We start from the raw sequence: 16,595 nt of genomic DNA, 5'->3' as shown, positions 1-16,595 counted from the left end.
CCTGGACCCTCCAGCCTCAGAACTGCACGGTCTTTGTCTTCTTGGTAGTGAGGGTCAGTGGGCTATTTGACTTTGGGAGGAAGCAGCAATATTACTGAATACATGCCTCACCCAAATGACTACACTGGCTGGAGTGTGGGCAGGATCACTGACCTCTGCTCTGCACAGTACCACAGGCCAGTTCAACCATTAAACTTACCTGAGTACATACACCTCGCAAAACAGCCCCAAATTCTCCTGTCTCCCCAAGTGACCTTTACTCTTATCCCGAGTACATGAAGTAAACCTCTGCAGTATCTTCCTCAATACCTTCATCCCTCTATATCACACACTTCCGGGGTCAGACACAGTGAAGCTCCCTCCGCACCGTCCCATCACACACTCCCGGGGTCAGACACAGAGTGAAGCTCCCTCCACACCGTCCCGTCACACACTCCCGGGGTCAGACACAGTGAAGCTCCCTCCACACCGTCCCGTCACACACTCCCAGGGTCAGACACAGTGAAGCTCCCTCCACACCGTCCCATCACACACTCCCAGGGTCAGACACAGTGAAGCTCCCTCCACACCGTCCCATCACACACTCTCGGGGTCAGACACAGTGAAGCTCCCTCCACACCGTCCCATCACAAACTCCCGGGGTCAGACACAGTGAAGCTCCCTCCACACCGTCCCATCACACACTCTCGGGGTCAGACACAGTGAAGCTCCCTCCACACCGTCCCATCACACACTCCAGGGGTCAGACACAGAGTGAAGCTCCCTCCACACCATCCCATCACACACTCCCGGGGTCAGACACAGAGTGAAGCTCCCTCCACACCGTCCCATCACAAACTCCAGGGGTCAGACACAGAGTGAAGCTCCCTCCACACCGTCCCATCACACACTCTCGGGGTCAGACACAGAGTGAAGCTCCCTCCGCACCGTCCCATCACACAGTCCCGGGGCAGGGACAACACTGATAGATGCAGAATAAAACTTCTTGCAGTTTATGTGGCAGGTGACTGTGTTGCTGCACCAGATGTGAGTTGGGTGTCCATTTGTGGTTAGTCTCTGGTGTTGAGTTCACCCTCTGTGGACCAGTGATAGGCACCAGGGTGTGTGTGTGTGTCTGTTGGCCAGGAATGGAACCGGGATGGCCTGTGATGCCCTTTCCTGTGGTACAGTCAGTCAGTGAGGAATCTGCATGTGAGTGGTACTGCTCTTGATAGTTGGCCCATTATTTTGAGATTGTGATCCTGGTTCCAAGTAATAGTTCCCTTCTTTCCAGTCACCGAGCTTTGAACAAATCCATATCGTGGAGCTCTGATATATCGGAATGTGGCGAATGAATTTGTGGCCCGAATTTACGGACAAGGCCACATTGTCAATCCTGTTTGTGTTCGGGTTAACGGCATCAATGGCAAATTGGTTTATCATTATCACATGTACCGAGGTACAGTGAAAAACTTTGTTTTGCATACGGTCCATACAGATCAATTTATTACAGTGCATGGAGGTTGTACAAGGGAAAACAATAACAGAATGCAGAATAAAGTGTTACAGTTACAGAGAAAGTGCAGTGCAGGCAGACAATAAGATGCAAGGCCGTGATGATTTGGGTGTGAGATCAAGGGTCCACTTTATTGTACTAGGGGACTGTTTAATAGTCTTATAACAGCAAGATAGAAGCTGTCCTTGAGCCTGGTGGTACGTGCTTTCAGGCTTTTGTATCTTCTGCCCAATGGGAGGGGGGAGAAGAGAGAATGTCCGGGGTGGGTGGGGTCTTTGATTATGTTGGCTGCTTTCCCGAGACAGTGATAGAAGGTCTTCCACAAACTCTGACCCTGTAGAGATGTTAATAGTAGAATAGCTTGGTGGTGAACCATCTAAAGCAATGTATTTGGACTTTGAAAAGGCCTTTGATAAGGACCCACAGATTATTAAACATAATTAGATCGACAGCATTGGAGGTAATATGCTAAGTCAAATAAAAGTTGAGTTTATTGTCAGATGCACAAGTCCATGTGTGCACAGCTGCACTGAAAAACTTACTTGCAGCAGCATCACAGGCACAGAGCATCAGATTAGCAGCATCCACGAGACAAAACGTAAATGATACGTAAATTTTATAAGAAAGAACACTATTAGAACAAGAAAAAACAAAAGTCCATTGGAGTGCAAAGTGGTCATCGTGTTGCTAAACTGCAGTGATCAGGGTTGTGCCGAATGGTTGAAGGGAAGTCGCTGTTCCTGAACCTGGTGGTGTGGGACTTCAGGCTTATGTACCAAAATGTGAGGTCATCCACTTTTCTTAGAAAAAAATAGAAAGACAGAGTATTTTATTAAACAGCGAGAGATTTAATGGCATTGGGGTCCAGAGGGACCTGGGTGTCCTTGTAGGCACTTCCTCAAGGGCAGCTATGGAAGGGCAACTGTCAGTGCATACGTCCTGTGAATAATTAAACATCTGGCCTCAGGCCCATAATTGGTGAGATAACCACAGGAGAGTGTGTGAGTATGCTGGAAGGTAGAACCGCGTCCTTGGAGAAAGAGAAGGAGAATTAATATTTCAGGTCTTAGCAGTTAGCGTAACGCTATTACAGTGCCAGCGACCCGGGTTCGATTCCCGCCGCTGTCTGTAAGGAGTTTGTATGTTCTCCCCGTGACTGCGTGGGTTTCCTCCGGGTGCTCCGGTTTCCTCCCACATTCCAAAGACGTACAGGTTAGGAAGGTGTGGGCGTGCTATGTTGGTGCCGGAAGCGTGGCGACACTTGCGGGCTGCCCCCAGAACACTCCACGTAAAAGGTGCACTTCACTGTGTGTTCCGATGTACATGTGACTAATGAAGGTATCTTATCATAACATTGTGGGCCAAAGGGCCTGTTCCTGTGCCGTCTTGTTCTATGTAACAGGGAGCGTCGATAGAGGGGAACCTGTAGATGTAGTGTATTTAGATTTCTAAAAGGCTTTTGACGAGGTGCCACAGAGGAGGCTGGTGCGTGAATCAAAGGGCCGCGGTATGGAGGAATGGGTTGAGAAAGGAGAGTTGGAATAAGTGGGTCCTTTGCAAACAGGAAGGAGGTGACCAGTGGAGAACCCCAGGGGTCAGCTCCTGGCCCACCATTGTTGACTACTTACATTAACCACCCGGAGCGGGGAACAGTACGTAAGGTCCCCAAACTTGTCGATGATATGAAAGTAGGTGGAAAGACAGGTTGCGATAAGGACACTGTGATTCTGAAGTGGGATGGGGGTCGAGTGGGCAAAAACTAGGAAATGGAATTCAGTGTGCGGTCATGCGCTGCAGTCAGAGAAATCAAAAGACAGGTTGTTATCTAAATGGAGATAAGATATTTCTTTATTAGTCACATGTACATCGAATAACACAGTGAAATACATCTTTTTGCGTAGAGCGTTCTGGGGGCAGCCCACAAATGTCACCACACTTCTGGTGCCAACATAGCGTGCCCACAACTTCCTAACCCGTACGTCTTTGGAATGTGGGAGGAAACCGGAGCACCCAGAGGAACCCACGCAGACACGGGGAGAACATGCAAAGTCCTTACAGGCAGAAATGGGAATTGAACCCAGGTCGCTGGCACTATAATAGCGTTACACTAACCGCTACGCTACCATGCAGTTGAGTGAAGTTCAGAGGGATCTAGGTGCTGTAGTGCATGAATCACAAAACGTTAGCAGGCAGGTCCAACAGGTAGCTAAGAGGGCAAACGTGTGTTGGCCTTCATTGTGAAGGGGATGGAGTTTCAGAATAGGGAGGTTTTGTTGCAGCTGTACAAGGTGTTGGTGAGGCCACACCTGCATTAGTGTGCACGGTTGTGGTCCCCTTACCTGAAAGGGAGATGCAGGCCGTCCGTGGGTAATGACTTGGTTCCATGTTTACACACGTCCAGAAGTCGGAAAATACACAAAAGTCACTCACTGTGGTAACCACACCTCCTCAGTGTTGTAAGGAACAGCGTCAAAAGCACCTAAGGCTGATAAGAAAGAACAATGACTAAAAGTGGAGAGAGAGAGACCGAGGGGGGAAACTAGTTTTGCCATTTGAAGGAACAAACGTACATCGGACTTTTGAATTTAATATGATGGGAGCTCATTGTCCATAAGCCGGGAGTGTGTGACCCAGGGACAGAGGAGGAGATACACCAGGCTCAGTCCGGGGATGAGAGGGTTGTCCTATGAAGAGAGGCTCGACAGCTTGGGCTTATGTTCCTTGGAGATTAGAACATACAAGATCCTGAAGGGGGGTTGACAGGGTCAATGTTGGAACGTTTTCACTGGTGGGAGAGTCTGGAACAAGGGGACACAGCTACAGGATAAAGGGCTGGTCATTTCAAACTGAGAATGCTGGGTTTAAATCTTCTGGTGGAGAGCAGTGAATCTCTGGAACTCTGCAGCTGAGGCTGTTGGAAGCTGAGTCACTGCAAGCATTTAAAGCAGAAGTGGATAAGTATTTGAGGAATTGAGGGCTCTGGGGAACTGGCACAGAAGAGGCCAGCATAGATCAGCTGTGATCATATTGAGTAGTGGGGCAGGATTGAGGGGCTGAGTGGCCTCCTCCTCCCTCCTATTTTCTTGCGTCAGACCACTCAGGAAACACCCGGCAGGTCAGGCAACGTCTGTAGAGGGAGAAACAGTCAGAAAGGTTTCAGGTTGGTGACCATTCACCGGAATGAGGGAGAGGCAGAAAGCAGGCAGGGGGAGATGAGAAGGCGCACGGCAAACGCTGTTGTATTCCACGCTCTGGTGGGAGTTAGAAGCTGGTGGCAGCTCCAGCCTGTATGTAGGTCATCAGTCTGTACAGAGGGGCAAAAGTACAAGCTGCTGCTGTCGAGCTGTATAAAATCATGAGGGGTGTAGATGAGGTGAACAGCCACAGTCTGTCCCCCCAGGGAAGTAGGGGAGAAGATTTAAAGGGGCAAGTTTTTCACACACAGGGGCTGGTGGGTACATGGAACGAGCTGCCAGAAGAAGTGGTAGAGGTGGGGACAATTACATTGTCTACCTGCACTGCACTTCCCTGTAGCTGTGACGCTTTACTCTGCATTCTGTTATTGTTTTACCTTGTACTACCTCAACGCACTGTGTAATGAATTGATCTAATGAACGGTATGTAAAACAGTTTTTCACTCTACCTCGGTACATGTGACAATAATAAACCATTTTCCATTCAAAAAGGCACTTGGACAGGTACACGGGTAGGAAAGATTTAGAGGGATACGGGCCAAACGCGGGCTCAGGAGACACAAGAAATTCTGCAGCTGCTGGAATCTGGAGCAACGCCCAAAAAGTGCTGGAGGAACTCAGCAGGTCGGGCAGCGTCTGTGGAGGGGAAATTAACAGTTGACGTTTCGGGCAGGAGACCCTTCACCAGGACGGGCTCGGTCAGCAGAGAGGAGATGGGCCAAAGGGCCTGCTTCCGTGCTGTATAACTCGGCGGGTCCCAGCAGCACCCTGTCGAAACGCCGACCAGCCTTCTACCTCCACAGACGCTGCCCGACCCGCTGAGTTTCTCCAGCGTTGTGTCTTCGGCTCCCAGGGAATGGCAGTCTCGCCTCTGGGCAGAGGGGAGGTGCAGTTCAAAGGCTGGATGCACCCCGGACATTGGGAGGTGGTGGGAGGGGGGGTTAATTGCCCCTCTATGAGAGCCCCCCCCCCCCCTCCGCTCTCTGCGGGGAACAGCGGCCGTAGCCCGGGGGAGGAACCGCGAGAGTTCAGCACCACACACAGGCGGACAGCACCAGCGAGCGTCAGCTGACGCCCTGGCCCGGCTGGAAGCGCCTTCCTCCCGTCCGACGTCTACAGCTCCCCCGCCCCCGCCTCTCGCCTCCTGCCGCCGGGACACAAGAAAGAATGGCTTTCGCCCTCTGCGTCTGGACCCTGGCCGGGCTCACGGGTGAGTCAGTGAGACGCATTGCTTTATAATGCGGATTCTCTCTCAGCCTCCAGGATTGCGACGTTGCACATTTTTTATATGTTAAAAAAATTATTCCCAAAGCAAAGTTATTCGGGAAGTGGGAATTCTGGAATGGGGGGGGGGGGGGAATTCTCAGCCGGTCAAGCAGCCTCTGAGCTGGACCTGGACGTATTCCTCGCCCGGGTTCCACCCGTCTTCAGACCGTCCCTGAGGGGACGGGGCCGCTGGGTGACACCATGGACTGCCAGCTGCTGGAATCTGGAGCATCCTAGCGAACAACTGCAGGACGAACTCGGCGGGTCAAGCGGCGTCTGTGGAGGCAGAGGGAGAGCCAGTCTCAGGAGTGTGGGCCCTAGGGGGCAAGTCCCAGGTCCGGCAGGGTTAGCCAGTAATAGTCCTCGCTTTCCTCCAGCTGGGCTCCTCCCCCCCACCCCACCGTCAGGTTAAGGTGGAGCAGGGGAGGCTGAGGGGGTGAATACCTCACCAGGGCACTGGGCACAGCTCCTACTGCTCTACCCACCCCCCGATCCCCAGGGAGTTCGAAGTTCCACCTAAACTGGCAGGTGGCGCTCATTTTAACATCTCCTTCGGTCGACTCTGCTCAGTCCTGTCTGTTGGACAGTGCGGCGCCCCCTCACACAGTAACACACAGTGTTGGGGCTATCCTGCTCCCTCACCTTGTGTGTGTGTGTGTGTGGGGGGGGGGGCGACTGTACGTGAGTGAGTGTGTGTGGAGTTTGCACGCTCTCCCTGTGACCTGGTGGGTTTCCCCCAGGTTCTCCAGCTCCCTCCCACATCCCAATAACGTGCGGGGATGGTGGGTTAATCGGCCGCTGTAAATTGTCCCTCTAGTGTGTGGGTGAGGGGTGGGATCTGGGGGATGGTAGTCATGTGGGAGAGAGAGAGAGCAAACTGCAGGAGTACAGGGGAAAGGGGATGGCATGGAACCAATGGGATGGCATGGAACCAATGGGATGGCATGGAACCAATGGGATGGCATGGGAGCTGATGGGCCAAATGGCCTCTAAGTTGTCACAGTTAAGTAATACACAGGAGTATTACGTCCTGTATGTTATAGTGTAATTATGTCCAGGAGTGTTATACCCTATAATGTACGGTGCATCTTTATACAGTATTTACAGGTGTATTATGTCTAGCACCCTGGGGGGAAGAAGGACCCTGGGGGAGGGGGGGAGGGACTCTGGGGGAGGACCTTGTGGAGAGGAGGGACCCTGGGGGAGAGGAGGGGCCCTGGAGGGGGACCCTGGGGGAGGGGCCCTTGGGGAGGAGGGAGCCTGGTGGGAGGAGCCCTGGGGAGAGGAGGGACTCTGGGGGGGGGAGGAGGGGTCCTGGGGCAGGAAGGACTCTGGGAGGGACCCAGGGGGCAGGAGGGGCTCTGGGGAGAGGAGGGGCCCTGGGGGCAGGTGGGTGGGTACCAGAGGGTGTGAAGCCCCCAAGGTTGGGAGGGAGGTGTTGCTTCGGTTTGAACAGACCGCGGGATGTGTGTGTTCCAGGCACCCTGTCAATCTCCACTGAAGAACGGCTGGTGATCCACCTCCTGAACCCAGCCCACTACAACAAGCTGATTCGCCCAGCAACCAACCTGTCACAGCTGGTGTCTGTCCAGCTGATGGTGTCTCTGGCACAGCTCATCAGTGTGGTGAGTGGAGGGGGGAGAAGGGGAAGGGGGGAGGGAGTGGGGAAGGGAGGGGGAGGGACGAGAGGGGGAAGGGGAAGGGAGGGAGGGAGGAGAGAGGGAGGGAGGGAGGAGAGGGGGAGGGAGAGAGGGGGGGAGGGAGAGAGGAGGAGGGAGAGAGGGGGAGGGAGAGAGGGGGAGGGAGAGAGGAGGAGGGAGAGAGAGGGAAGGGAGGGAGAGAGGAGATGGAGAGGGGGGAAGGGGGAGGGAGGGAGGAAGGGGGGGAAGGGGGAGGGAGGAAGGGGGGGAAGGGGGAGGGAGGGAGGGGGGAAGGGGGAGGGAGGGAGGGAGAGGGGAGGGAATGAGGAAGCAGAAGAGGGGAGTGAGAGACGGGAGGGGTGGAGGAGGAAATTGTGAAAGGGAGAAGGGGACAGGAGGGAACAAGATGGTGGTACTGAGGGAGGGGAGGGGAGGGGAGAGACGGGAAGGTGAGTCCAGGAGCAGCTTCGGAGGTGATTGTCCTCCGGAAGCCAGGAGCAGAAGAGAGAACAAGACATAGAGACCCAGAGAAAGGAGAGTCCGCGGTGGGGAGTGACCCCCAGGAGAGGGGAGAGAGGTGAGCTGCACCTTTACCCACACCTGGAGTGAGGGACGGAGGGAAACACGCAATGCACACGTGTGTGCACACACCTACATGTGCGCACGCACACACACACACACACAGAGCAGGAGAGGGAGGGAGAGGCCGTGTCTGGAATATCTGGGGCCTGTTCACTGCCATTGACAATACCCCAGCCAAACTCTGCCTTCGATAAACGGGGCGAGGGGTTGCAAACATTCCCTGCAATCACACACGGTGCCCATGGGACCACCAACACACCAGTGTGATGAATGCCCCACTGGCTGTGCCCTCGAATGGACCCAGCCTCCAGTTTAAGAATGGGAACATGACCCTTGCCCTGATACTGAACATCCCAGCCCAGCTGGGGGTGGGTCTGCTTCCCCTTCCCACCACTGCATGAGGACAGCACTCAGGACCCAGGTGCAAGGACACTTTCCAAGCATCAGTTTGGGTAGATCACACCTCAGACACCAGGAGTTACTGGAACTGCTGCAGAACTTGACCGCAACGTCGAGCACTGACTGTCGTCTCTTGTTTTTCAGCATGAACGGGAGCAGATAATGACCACCAATGTCTGGCTGACACAGGTCAGTGACGACAGTCCCCCTCTGAGGGGATGGCTTCCCATTTCCTGCCCCGGGAGTGTGTGATGGGACGGTGTGGAGGGAGCCTCACCCTGTGTCTTACCCCGGGCATGTGTGACGGGACGGTGTGGAGGGAGCCTCACCCTGTGTCTGACCCCGGGCGTGTGTGACGGGATGGTGCGGAGGGAGCCTCACCCTGTGTCTGACCCCGGGAGTGTGTGACAGGACGGTGCGGAGGGAGCCTCACCCTGTGTCTGACCCCGGGCGTGACGGGATGGTGCAGAGGGAGCCTCACCCTGTGTCTGACCCCGGGAGTGTGTGACGGGACGGTGCAGAGGGAGCTTCACCCTGTGCCTGACCCCGGGAGTGTGTGATGGGACGGTGCGGAGGGAGCTTCACCCTGTCTGACCCCGATGTGCCAACATGTACATGATGTGTGGGAAGGGCCAGCACACAGCCCACCCCAGTGCCTAGTCTGATCTGTTGCCTTTCTCTGCACTAGGAGTGGAATGACTACCGACTGATGTGGGACCCTGCTGAGCATGAGGGGATCGAGAAGGTCCGCCTCCCGTCCACGCACATCTGGCTGCCGGACGTCGTCCTTTATAACAAGTAGGGAGCTCCGAGATCAGGGCCAGGGACTGGGAACCTCTCTGAGACCAGGGACCGCACCACTTGTCCTGGGAGAGCACTGTCTGTTCTGGTTCCCAGGGACGGAGAGCAGACTATGTCTGTGCCTATCTGCAGCCCCTCCCCTCCGATGAGGACCTGCTGGGATCGCTGGGTTGGGGAGAGGTGGAGACCTCTCTTCTGACACCACTGGCATCCAAGCGTCATTGGACTGTGATCGGGAGCAGGAATCTGGGATGATTCCAGTGCACTGGGTGGTGTGCAGTACATGGAGAAGGTGTACGGGTGTTAGCCGGGGCACAGAGCACAGGAGCAGTTTGGTTATGGGATGTCCTCTGTACCCTGGTCAGGCCACCACATGTACAGTTCTGGTCACACCACAGGGAGGTGGGGATCACACTGGAGGGGGTGCAGGGACGATTTACCTGGATGCTGCCTGGATGGAGCATTTCAGTTACAGGGAGAGGCTGGGTCTGTTCTCCCTGGAGCGGTGGGGGCAGACAGTGGGGTGGGGGATGGGGGGAGACCCTGACAGGTGTATGAAATGATGAGGGGCACAGATCTGGGAGATAGTAGGAAGCTTGTCCTCCACGTCGGGGGATTAGGCTGAGGGCAGGGAGTAAGAGGCAGAGACTCTCGCAACAGTTAAGAAGCGTCTAGACAAGTCCTTGCATTGCCAGGGCAGAGAAGGCTACAGACCAGGTGTTGGTCAGTGGGGATAGTATGGAAGGCCAGCACAGACATGGTGGGCTGAAGGGCCTGTGTGTGTGCTGTCGGACTCTGTGGCTCGCTGCCGACGGGGCAGTGGGTGTCCTGGGATACCTGATCACTGAGGGATCTTTGTGCTCTGGGCTGGCAGGAACTGAGTGTTGGTAATGGGTTCAATTATTGCCACATGCACCGAGACACAGCGAGAAGCTTTTGTTTGTGTGCCGTCCAGACAGATCATTCCGTACACAAGTACATCGAGGTAGTACAAAGGGAAACAGAATGCAGAATAAAGTATTACAGAGAAAGTGCAGTGCAGGCAGACAATAAGGTGCAAGGTCATAACGAGGTAGATTGTGAGGTCAAGAGTCCAATTTATCGCACTAGGAAACTGTTCAAGAGTCTTATAACAGCGGGGTAGAAGCTGTTCCTTGAGCCTGGTGGTACGTGCTTTCAGGCTTTTGTATCTTCTGCCCAACAGAGGCGGGGGAGGGACGGTGGTGGAGAAGAGAGAATGTCCAGTGTGGAATTATGTTGGCTGCTCTCCCGAGGCAGTGGAAAGTGTAGACAGAGTCCACGGAGGGGAGGCTGGTTTGTGTGATGTGCTGAGCTGTGTCCACAGCTCTCTGTAATTTCTTGCGGTCACGGGCAGAGCAGTTGCCCGTGATGTGACCTGGAAAGGGAGGGAAATGTGCTGAGCAAGGTCAGCCCCCTCGTGGCTGTCAGTGCCAACATAACCATCACCATTTTGCAAGGAGTCCAACCCCAGAAGCCACAATGTTTCACCGCCACCCTCCCTTCCTTTACAGTTGGGAATCGGGGCTCCTGGAGCATGAATTGGACCCCAGTCACCATTCCTGGTCCATCCACCAATCCCAGCCAAGACCACCACTGATGGGATCCGGGGGGCTTGAGGTGAAGTGCGACAGTTTGTTTTGGGGAGTGTGTGGAGAAGGGTCAGAGTTCAGCCCCAGGATCCGAGCATCGCTGGCAAGGCCAGCATTTACTGCACATCCAAGTGGTTCATTTTGGTAGGTCGAATATGTTGGTGGAATATAGTATTAATGGTAGGACTCTTGGCAGTGTGGAGGATCAGAGGGATCTTGGGGTCCGAGTCTGTAGGACGCTCAAAGCGGCTGCACAGGTTGACTCTGTGGTTAAAAAGGCATATGGTGTATTGTCCTTCATCAATTGGGGAATTGAATTTAGGAGCCGTGAGGTATTGTTGCAGCTATGCAGGTCCCTGGTCAGACCCCACTTGGAGTACTGTGCTCAGTTCTGGTCGCCTCACTACAGGAAAGATGTGGAAGCCATAGAGAGGGTGCAGAGGAGATTTGCAAGGATGCTGCCTGGGATGCAGAGCATGCCTTATGAAAGCAGGTTGAGGGAACTCGGCCTTTTCTCCTTGGAGCGACGGAGGATGAGGGGGGACCTGGTAGAGGTGTATAAGATGATGAGGGGCATTGATCGGGTGGATAGTCAGAGGATTTTCCCCTGGGCTGAAATGGTTGCCACAAGAGGACACAGGTTTAAGGTGCTGGGGAGTAGGTACAGAGGAGATGTCGGGTAAGTTTTTTTACTCAGAGAGTGGTGAGTGTGTGGAATGGGCTGCCGGCAACGGTGGTGGAGGCGGATACGATAGGGTCTTTTAAGAGACTGTTAGATCGGTACATGGAGCTGAGTAAAATAAAGGGCTATGGGTAAGCCTAGTAATTTCTAGGGTAGGGACATGTTCAGCACAGCTTTGTGGGCCGAAGGGCCTGAATTGTGCTGTAGGTTTTCTATGTTTCTATCCCTAACTGCCCCTTGAGGAGGCGGCTGAGCCGCTGCAGCCCATGTGGGGAAGGTGCTCCCACACTTAGGGAGGGAGGCCCAGGATTTGGACCCATGGAGGGTGAAAGAACAGCTGATTCATTTCCAAGTCGGGATGCTGGAGGGATGGGAGGTTACTGGGGTGGGGTGGAAGGTTACTGGGGGTGAAGGGTTACTGGGGGGGGGGTCAGAGGACAGGTATTTATGGAGATGAGGTATGTACATCTTATGAAAGGGTGGGTGACACTCGAGGTGCCGAGTGGCCTTCTCCTGCTGTCCCCCACCCACCCCTCCTCTACCCCCACCCGCCCGCCCGAGGCTTCTCTCCCTGACCAGCCCATTGTCTCCCGGCAGTGCGGACGGCTCGTACGAGGTGTCCTTCTACTCGAACGCGGTGGTGTCCCACGACGGCAGCGTGTTCTGGCTGCCGCCGGCCATCTACAAGAGCGCGTGCCGGATCGAGGTGAGGCACTTCCCCTTTGACCAGCAGAACTGCACCCTGCGCTTCCGCTCCTGGACCTACGACCGCACTGAGATCGACCTGCTGCTGCGCTCGGACCAGGCCAGCCTGGACGACTTCACGCCCAGCGGCGAGTGGGACATCGTCGCCCTGCCCGGCCGGCGCAACGAGGACCCGGCCGACCGCGCCTACGTAGACATCACCTACGACTTCATCGTGCGCCGCAAGCCGCTCTTCTACACCATCAACCTCATCATCCCCTGTGTGCTCATCACCTCGCTAGCCATCCTGGTCTTCTACCTGCCCTCAGACTGCGGCGAGAAGATCACCCTCTGCATCTCCGTGCTGCTGGCCCTCACCGTCTTCCTGCTTCTTATCTCCAAGATCGTGCCGCCGACCTCGCTGGAGGTGCCGCTGATCGGCAAGTACCTGATGTTCACCATGGTGCTGGTCACCTTCTCCATTGTGGCCAGCGTCTGCGTCCTCAACGTGCACCACCGCTCCCCCGCCACCCACGCCATGCCGCCATGGGTGAGGGACGTCTTTCTCCACCGCCTGCCCACCCTGCTTCTCATGCGGCAGCCCCAGGAGGGGTGCGCCGGGCAGCGGCTGCGGCAGCAGTGGGCCCGGCCAGGGAGGCTGCCGGGCCGCTGGGGGAGGAGGTGGCCACCCCGGGCGCAGGAGGCGCTGGGTGGCTTGGAGTTCATCGCCGCTCACGTCCGGAGCGAGGATGAGGAGAGGAGTGTGAGTGAGGTCTTGTTCCCCCCACCCCGTGGAGCAGAGCCCCTCAGGCACCCCACCCCCCAATGTCCTTCCAGAGCCCAAAGCCCCCCCCCCGCACACTCCCCTCGACCCCAGTCCTTCCAGACCCCCCCTGAGCCCCCCCCGATGTCCTACCAGAGCCCCCTGAACCCCCCCACAACCTCCCAGTGTCCTTCCTGAGCCCCCTGCACACTACCCTTGACCCTCGCCCCCCAATATCCTTCCAGAGACCCCCCATGTCTTTCTAGAGCCCCCCGCACACCCTCGCCCCCCCCATGTCCTTCCGGACCCTCCCCCCCCCCCCCACACCACCCTCCATCAGCCCCCATATGTCCTTCCCTCACCCCCCACCCCCAATGACCTTCCGGCGACACCCTGACCCCTTGTCCATTCCCCTCCAACTGCCCAACCTGCTGCCACAGGCCAGCTGCCCCCTTGCACCGAGATACCCAATAGGTGGGGCCGCATCCCTCTTCCTCTCTGCTCAGCTGCCGCCTGACCTGCTGAGTCCAGTGCAAGAGCAGAGCTGTGAAACCCTTGCCCAGAACCCGGGCTCCCTGTGACCCTGCTCATTCTCTCAGTGAGGGTCCCTGCCGCGCCGCAGCCCGTTCCCAAACGTTCTCCCTCCAACTCCCTTCCAACTCATCCGCCGTGTACCTCGAGTCTGTGGCCAGTGGTTCTCGTCCTCCGGGTTCCATCCCCACCTCCGGCGCTCTCTGTCTGTGCGGAGTTCACACGCTCCCCGTGACCCGTGGGGGTCTTCCCTGGGCGCTCCCATTCTCTCCCACGTCCCAACGACGTGTGGGGTCAGTGGGTTAATCGGTCCCCCTTAATGTGTGGGCGAGGGGTAGAATGGAGGGAGGGGGGTTGGTGGGAATTTGGGGAGGATATTTGGGGTTGGTGCAGATGGGCAGTTGACGGTCAGCATTAATTCTGTGGGCCAAAGGGCCTGTTTCTGTGCTGTTCCCCCCCCCTCTCTCTCCCCCCCCCATAGGGAAGCAGTCCCAATCCCACCACTACATCCTCACCCGGGAGGTCTGGAGATGTTGCTGTGGCCTCAGAGGTCAGTGGGTGACGGACAACCCAAACTTGCTTCTCTTGTGCCCTGCAGGTGATCGAGGACTGGAAGTTTGTTGCTATGGTGATTGACCGCCTCTTCCTGTGGATTTTTGTGGTGGTGTGTGTCTGCGGCACCACCGGCATGTTCCTCCAGCCGCTCTTCCGGAACCTGGCGCTCGAGGGGTTAACTCCAGCCAGTGCACCAGCCAAGGTTTAGTGTCCAGCCCCTCCTCACCTCTCCTCCAAGTTCAGAGTCACCTTTATTATCACTGACCAATGACGTGAAGTTTGTTGTTCTGCGGCAGCAGGACAGAGCAAGACCTAAAAATTACTACAAGTTACAAAAATAAAAATATAGGGCAGAAGAGGAGTAACGAGGTTCATGGGTTCATGGACCGTTCAGAAATTTGATGGCGGAGGGGAAGAAGCTGTTCCTGAATCGTTGAGTGTGGGTCTTCAAGCTCCTGTACCTCCTCCCCGATGAGTGTCACGGGTGGTGAGGGTCCTCAGTGATGGATGCCGCCTTCTTGAGGCACCGCCTCCTGAAGATGTCCTTGATGGCAGAGAGGGTTGTGCCCGTGATGGAGCTGGCTGAGTCTACAACCCTCTGCATCCTCTTGCGATCCTGTGCATTGGAGCCTCCACACCAGGCGGTGATGCAACCAGTCAGAATGCTCTCCACTGTACATCTGAAGAAATTTGCAAGACTCTTTGGTGACGTACCGAATCTCCTCAAGCTCCTCACAAAGTAGAGCCACTGGTGTGCCGCCTTTGTAATTGCATCAGTGTGTTGAGCCCGGGATAGATCCTCTGGGATGTTGACACCCAGGAACTTGAAGCTGCTCACCCTTTCCATCGCTGACCACTCAGTGAGGACTGGTGTGTGTTCTCCCGACTTCCCCCTGCTGAAATCCACAATCCTTGATCTTGCTGACGTTCAGTTGTTGTTGCAACACCACTCAACCAGCCAATCTATCTCATTCCTGTACGCCTCCTCCAAGCTTCTCCCTCGCATAAATCTTCTCACCCACCCTTGCTGGTCCGACATGACAAATGCCCTCCCTTCCTCACCGGCCCTCCCGCTGCCCGGTCTTCCCCTCCAGCTTGTGAGCCAACCTCAGATGGTAGCTTCTCAACCAACTGGGGGTGCCACTCTCAGCCACCTCAGTGTAACCAAGAGGATCGACCCTTCACCTGCTCAATGGGCTGACCGTTGAATGAGGCAGAAGAGGACTTGAGTGAAGACAGGATGAACACACCCAGATAACGGCGATACAACCTTCAATGTAACCGACCATCTCCCAAAACCACTGCAGGTTCCCACTCGAGGCAGGAGGGATGGAGTGAGATCTCAGAACATTGATGGAGCTTTACTCTGCGTCAAACCCTGTCCAAGGAGTGCAGTACAGGATAGTGATGAGAGCTTTACCCCATGTCAGACAGTATTAACTCTGCCTTGGGAGTGCACAAGGATGCAGTGCAGAGAATATTCGACTCCTTATCAAACAAACCTGTCTGGGAACGTGCAGTGGGCTAGTGTCGGGAGAGGCTCACTCAAACATTACCGGCAGTGTGGTGGGGAGCTTAATTCTGCCTCTCAATCAGCCCAGAAGTTTCACTCAGCATCTAGCGAGGCGGAGGGAATGGTCAACGTTTCAGTTCGAGGCTGCTGTAAACCATCCCTCCACCTCCACAGATGCTGCTCGACCTGCCGAGTTCCTCCAGTGGTTCGTTGTACACTCCGGGTTCCAGCATCTGCTGTCTCCTGTCTCTCCAGCAGTTTCACTCCAACCGTTGCTGATGTTCGATCCCTATATTCCAGATTTAATTTACATTGTTTCAGTTCCTTTGCTGCTGTGCTGGGATTTGAACTCGTGCCTCCATCTGACTGCTCACCCAGATTACTGGCCCAATCATGAAACCTCTCCCCATCTGGGCCCAACCCATCAAGGGAGCTTCTGTTGTGTGTGAAAGCTGGAGCTTGCTCCAGAGGGGGCAAGGACACAGATTCAGGGACAGAATCCTGTCTGTACAAGTCAGGTTAAAAAAAAGAGTAAGTGGTGCTGTATTTGTAAAACTGAGCAGGAATAAAGTTTGAACTTGTATATTCTGGCCTGCTGTGTGCTCAATGACAGGTTGGTATCCTCAGATGACCCCATATCATTCCGAATCCAACTACCTGCCCTTGTGAGTGGTTGCTGCTCATCTGCCTGACCGCTGTTGGACAACATTCCCTGCTGTCCGGGACCTAGATATGGAATTGCCTCCCTGAACACACCTCTCTCTCCTCCGACACGATCTGAGGTTCTGGTCACTTGCTAAAGAATGGTAGAATCATTAGGGCACACCGCATCCATGCCACATCATTGTAAAGCAATGGATTGAATCGCCCGGCTAATAAT

General features: G+C 55.2%; 1 protein-coding gene across 1 annotated transcript; it reads left to right on the top strand.

Moving 5' to 3' along the window:
• The first annotated feature begins 5,716 nt into the window (after positions 1 to 5,716).
• Positions 5,717 to 16,419, top strand: LOC127587468 (neuronal acetylcholine receptor subunit beta-2-like). Its single transcript, XM_052045805.1, has 6 exons — positions 5,717 to 5,899; positions 7,435 to 7,580; positions 8,721 to 8,765; positions 9,265 to 9,374; positions 12,267 to 13,116; positions 14,246 to 16,419. Exons 1-6 carry the CDS (start codon positions 5,857 to 5,859, stop codon positions 14,408 to 14,410), a joined length of 1,359 nt encoding a protein of 452 aa, XP_051901765.1. The 5' UTR covers positions 5,717 to 5,856; the 3' UTR covers positions 14,411 to 16,419.
• The last annotated feature ends 176 nt before the right edge of the window (positions 16,420 to 16,595 follow it).

The sequence above is a fragment of the Pristis pectinata genome, chromosome 40 (assembly GCF_009764475.1).
Source record: "Pristis pectinata isolate sPriPec2 chromosome 40, sPriPec2.1.pri, whole genome shotgun sequence".
NCBI lineage: Eukaryota > Metazoa > Chordata > Chondrichthyes > Rhinopristiformes > Pristidae > Pristis > Pristis pectinata.
The sequence above is the reverse complement of the archived record's forward strand: the minus strand, read 5'-3'. Positions and strand labels throughout refer to the sequence as shown.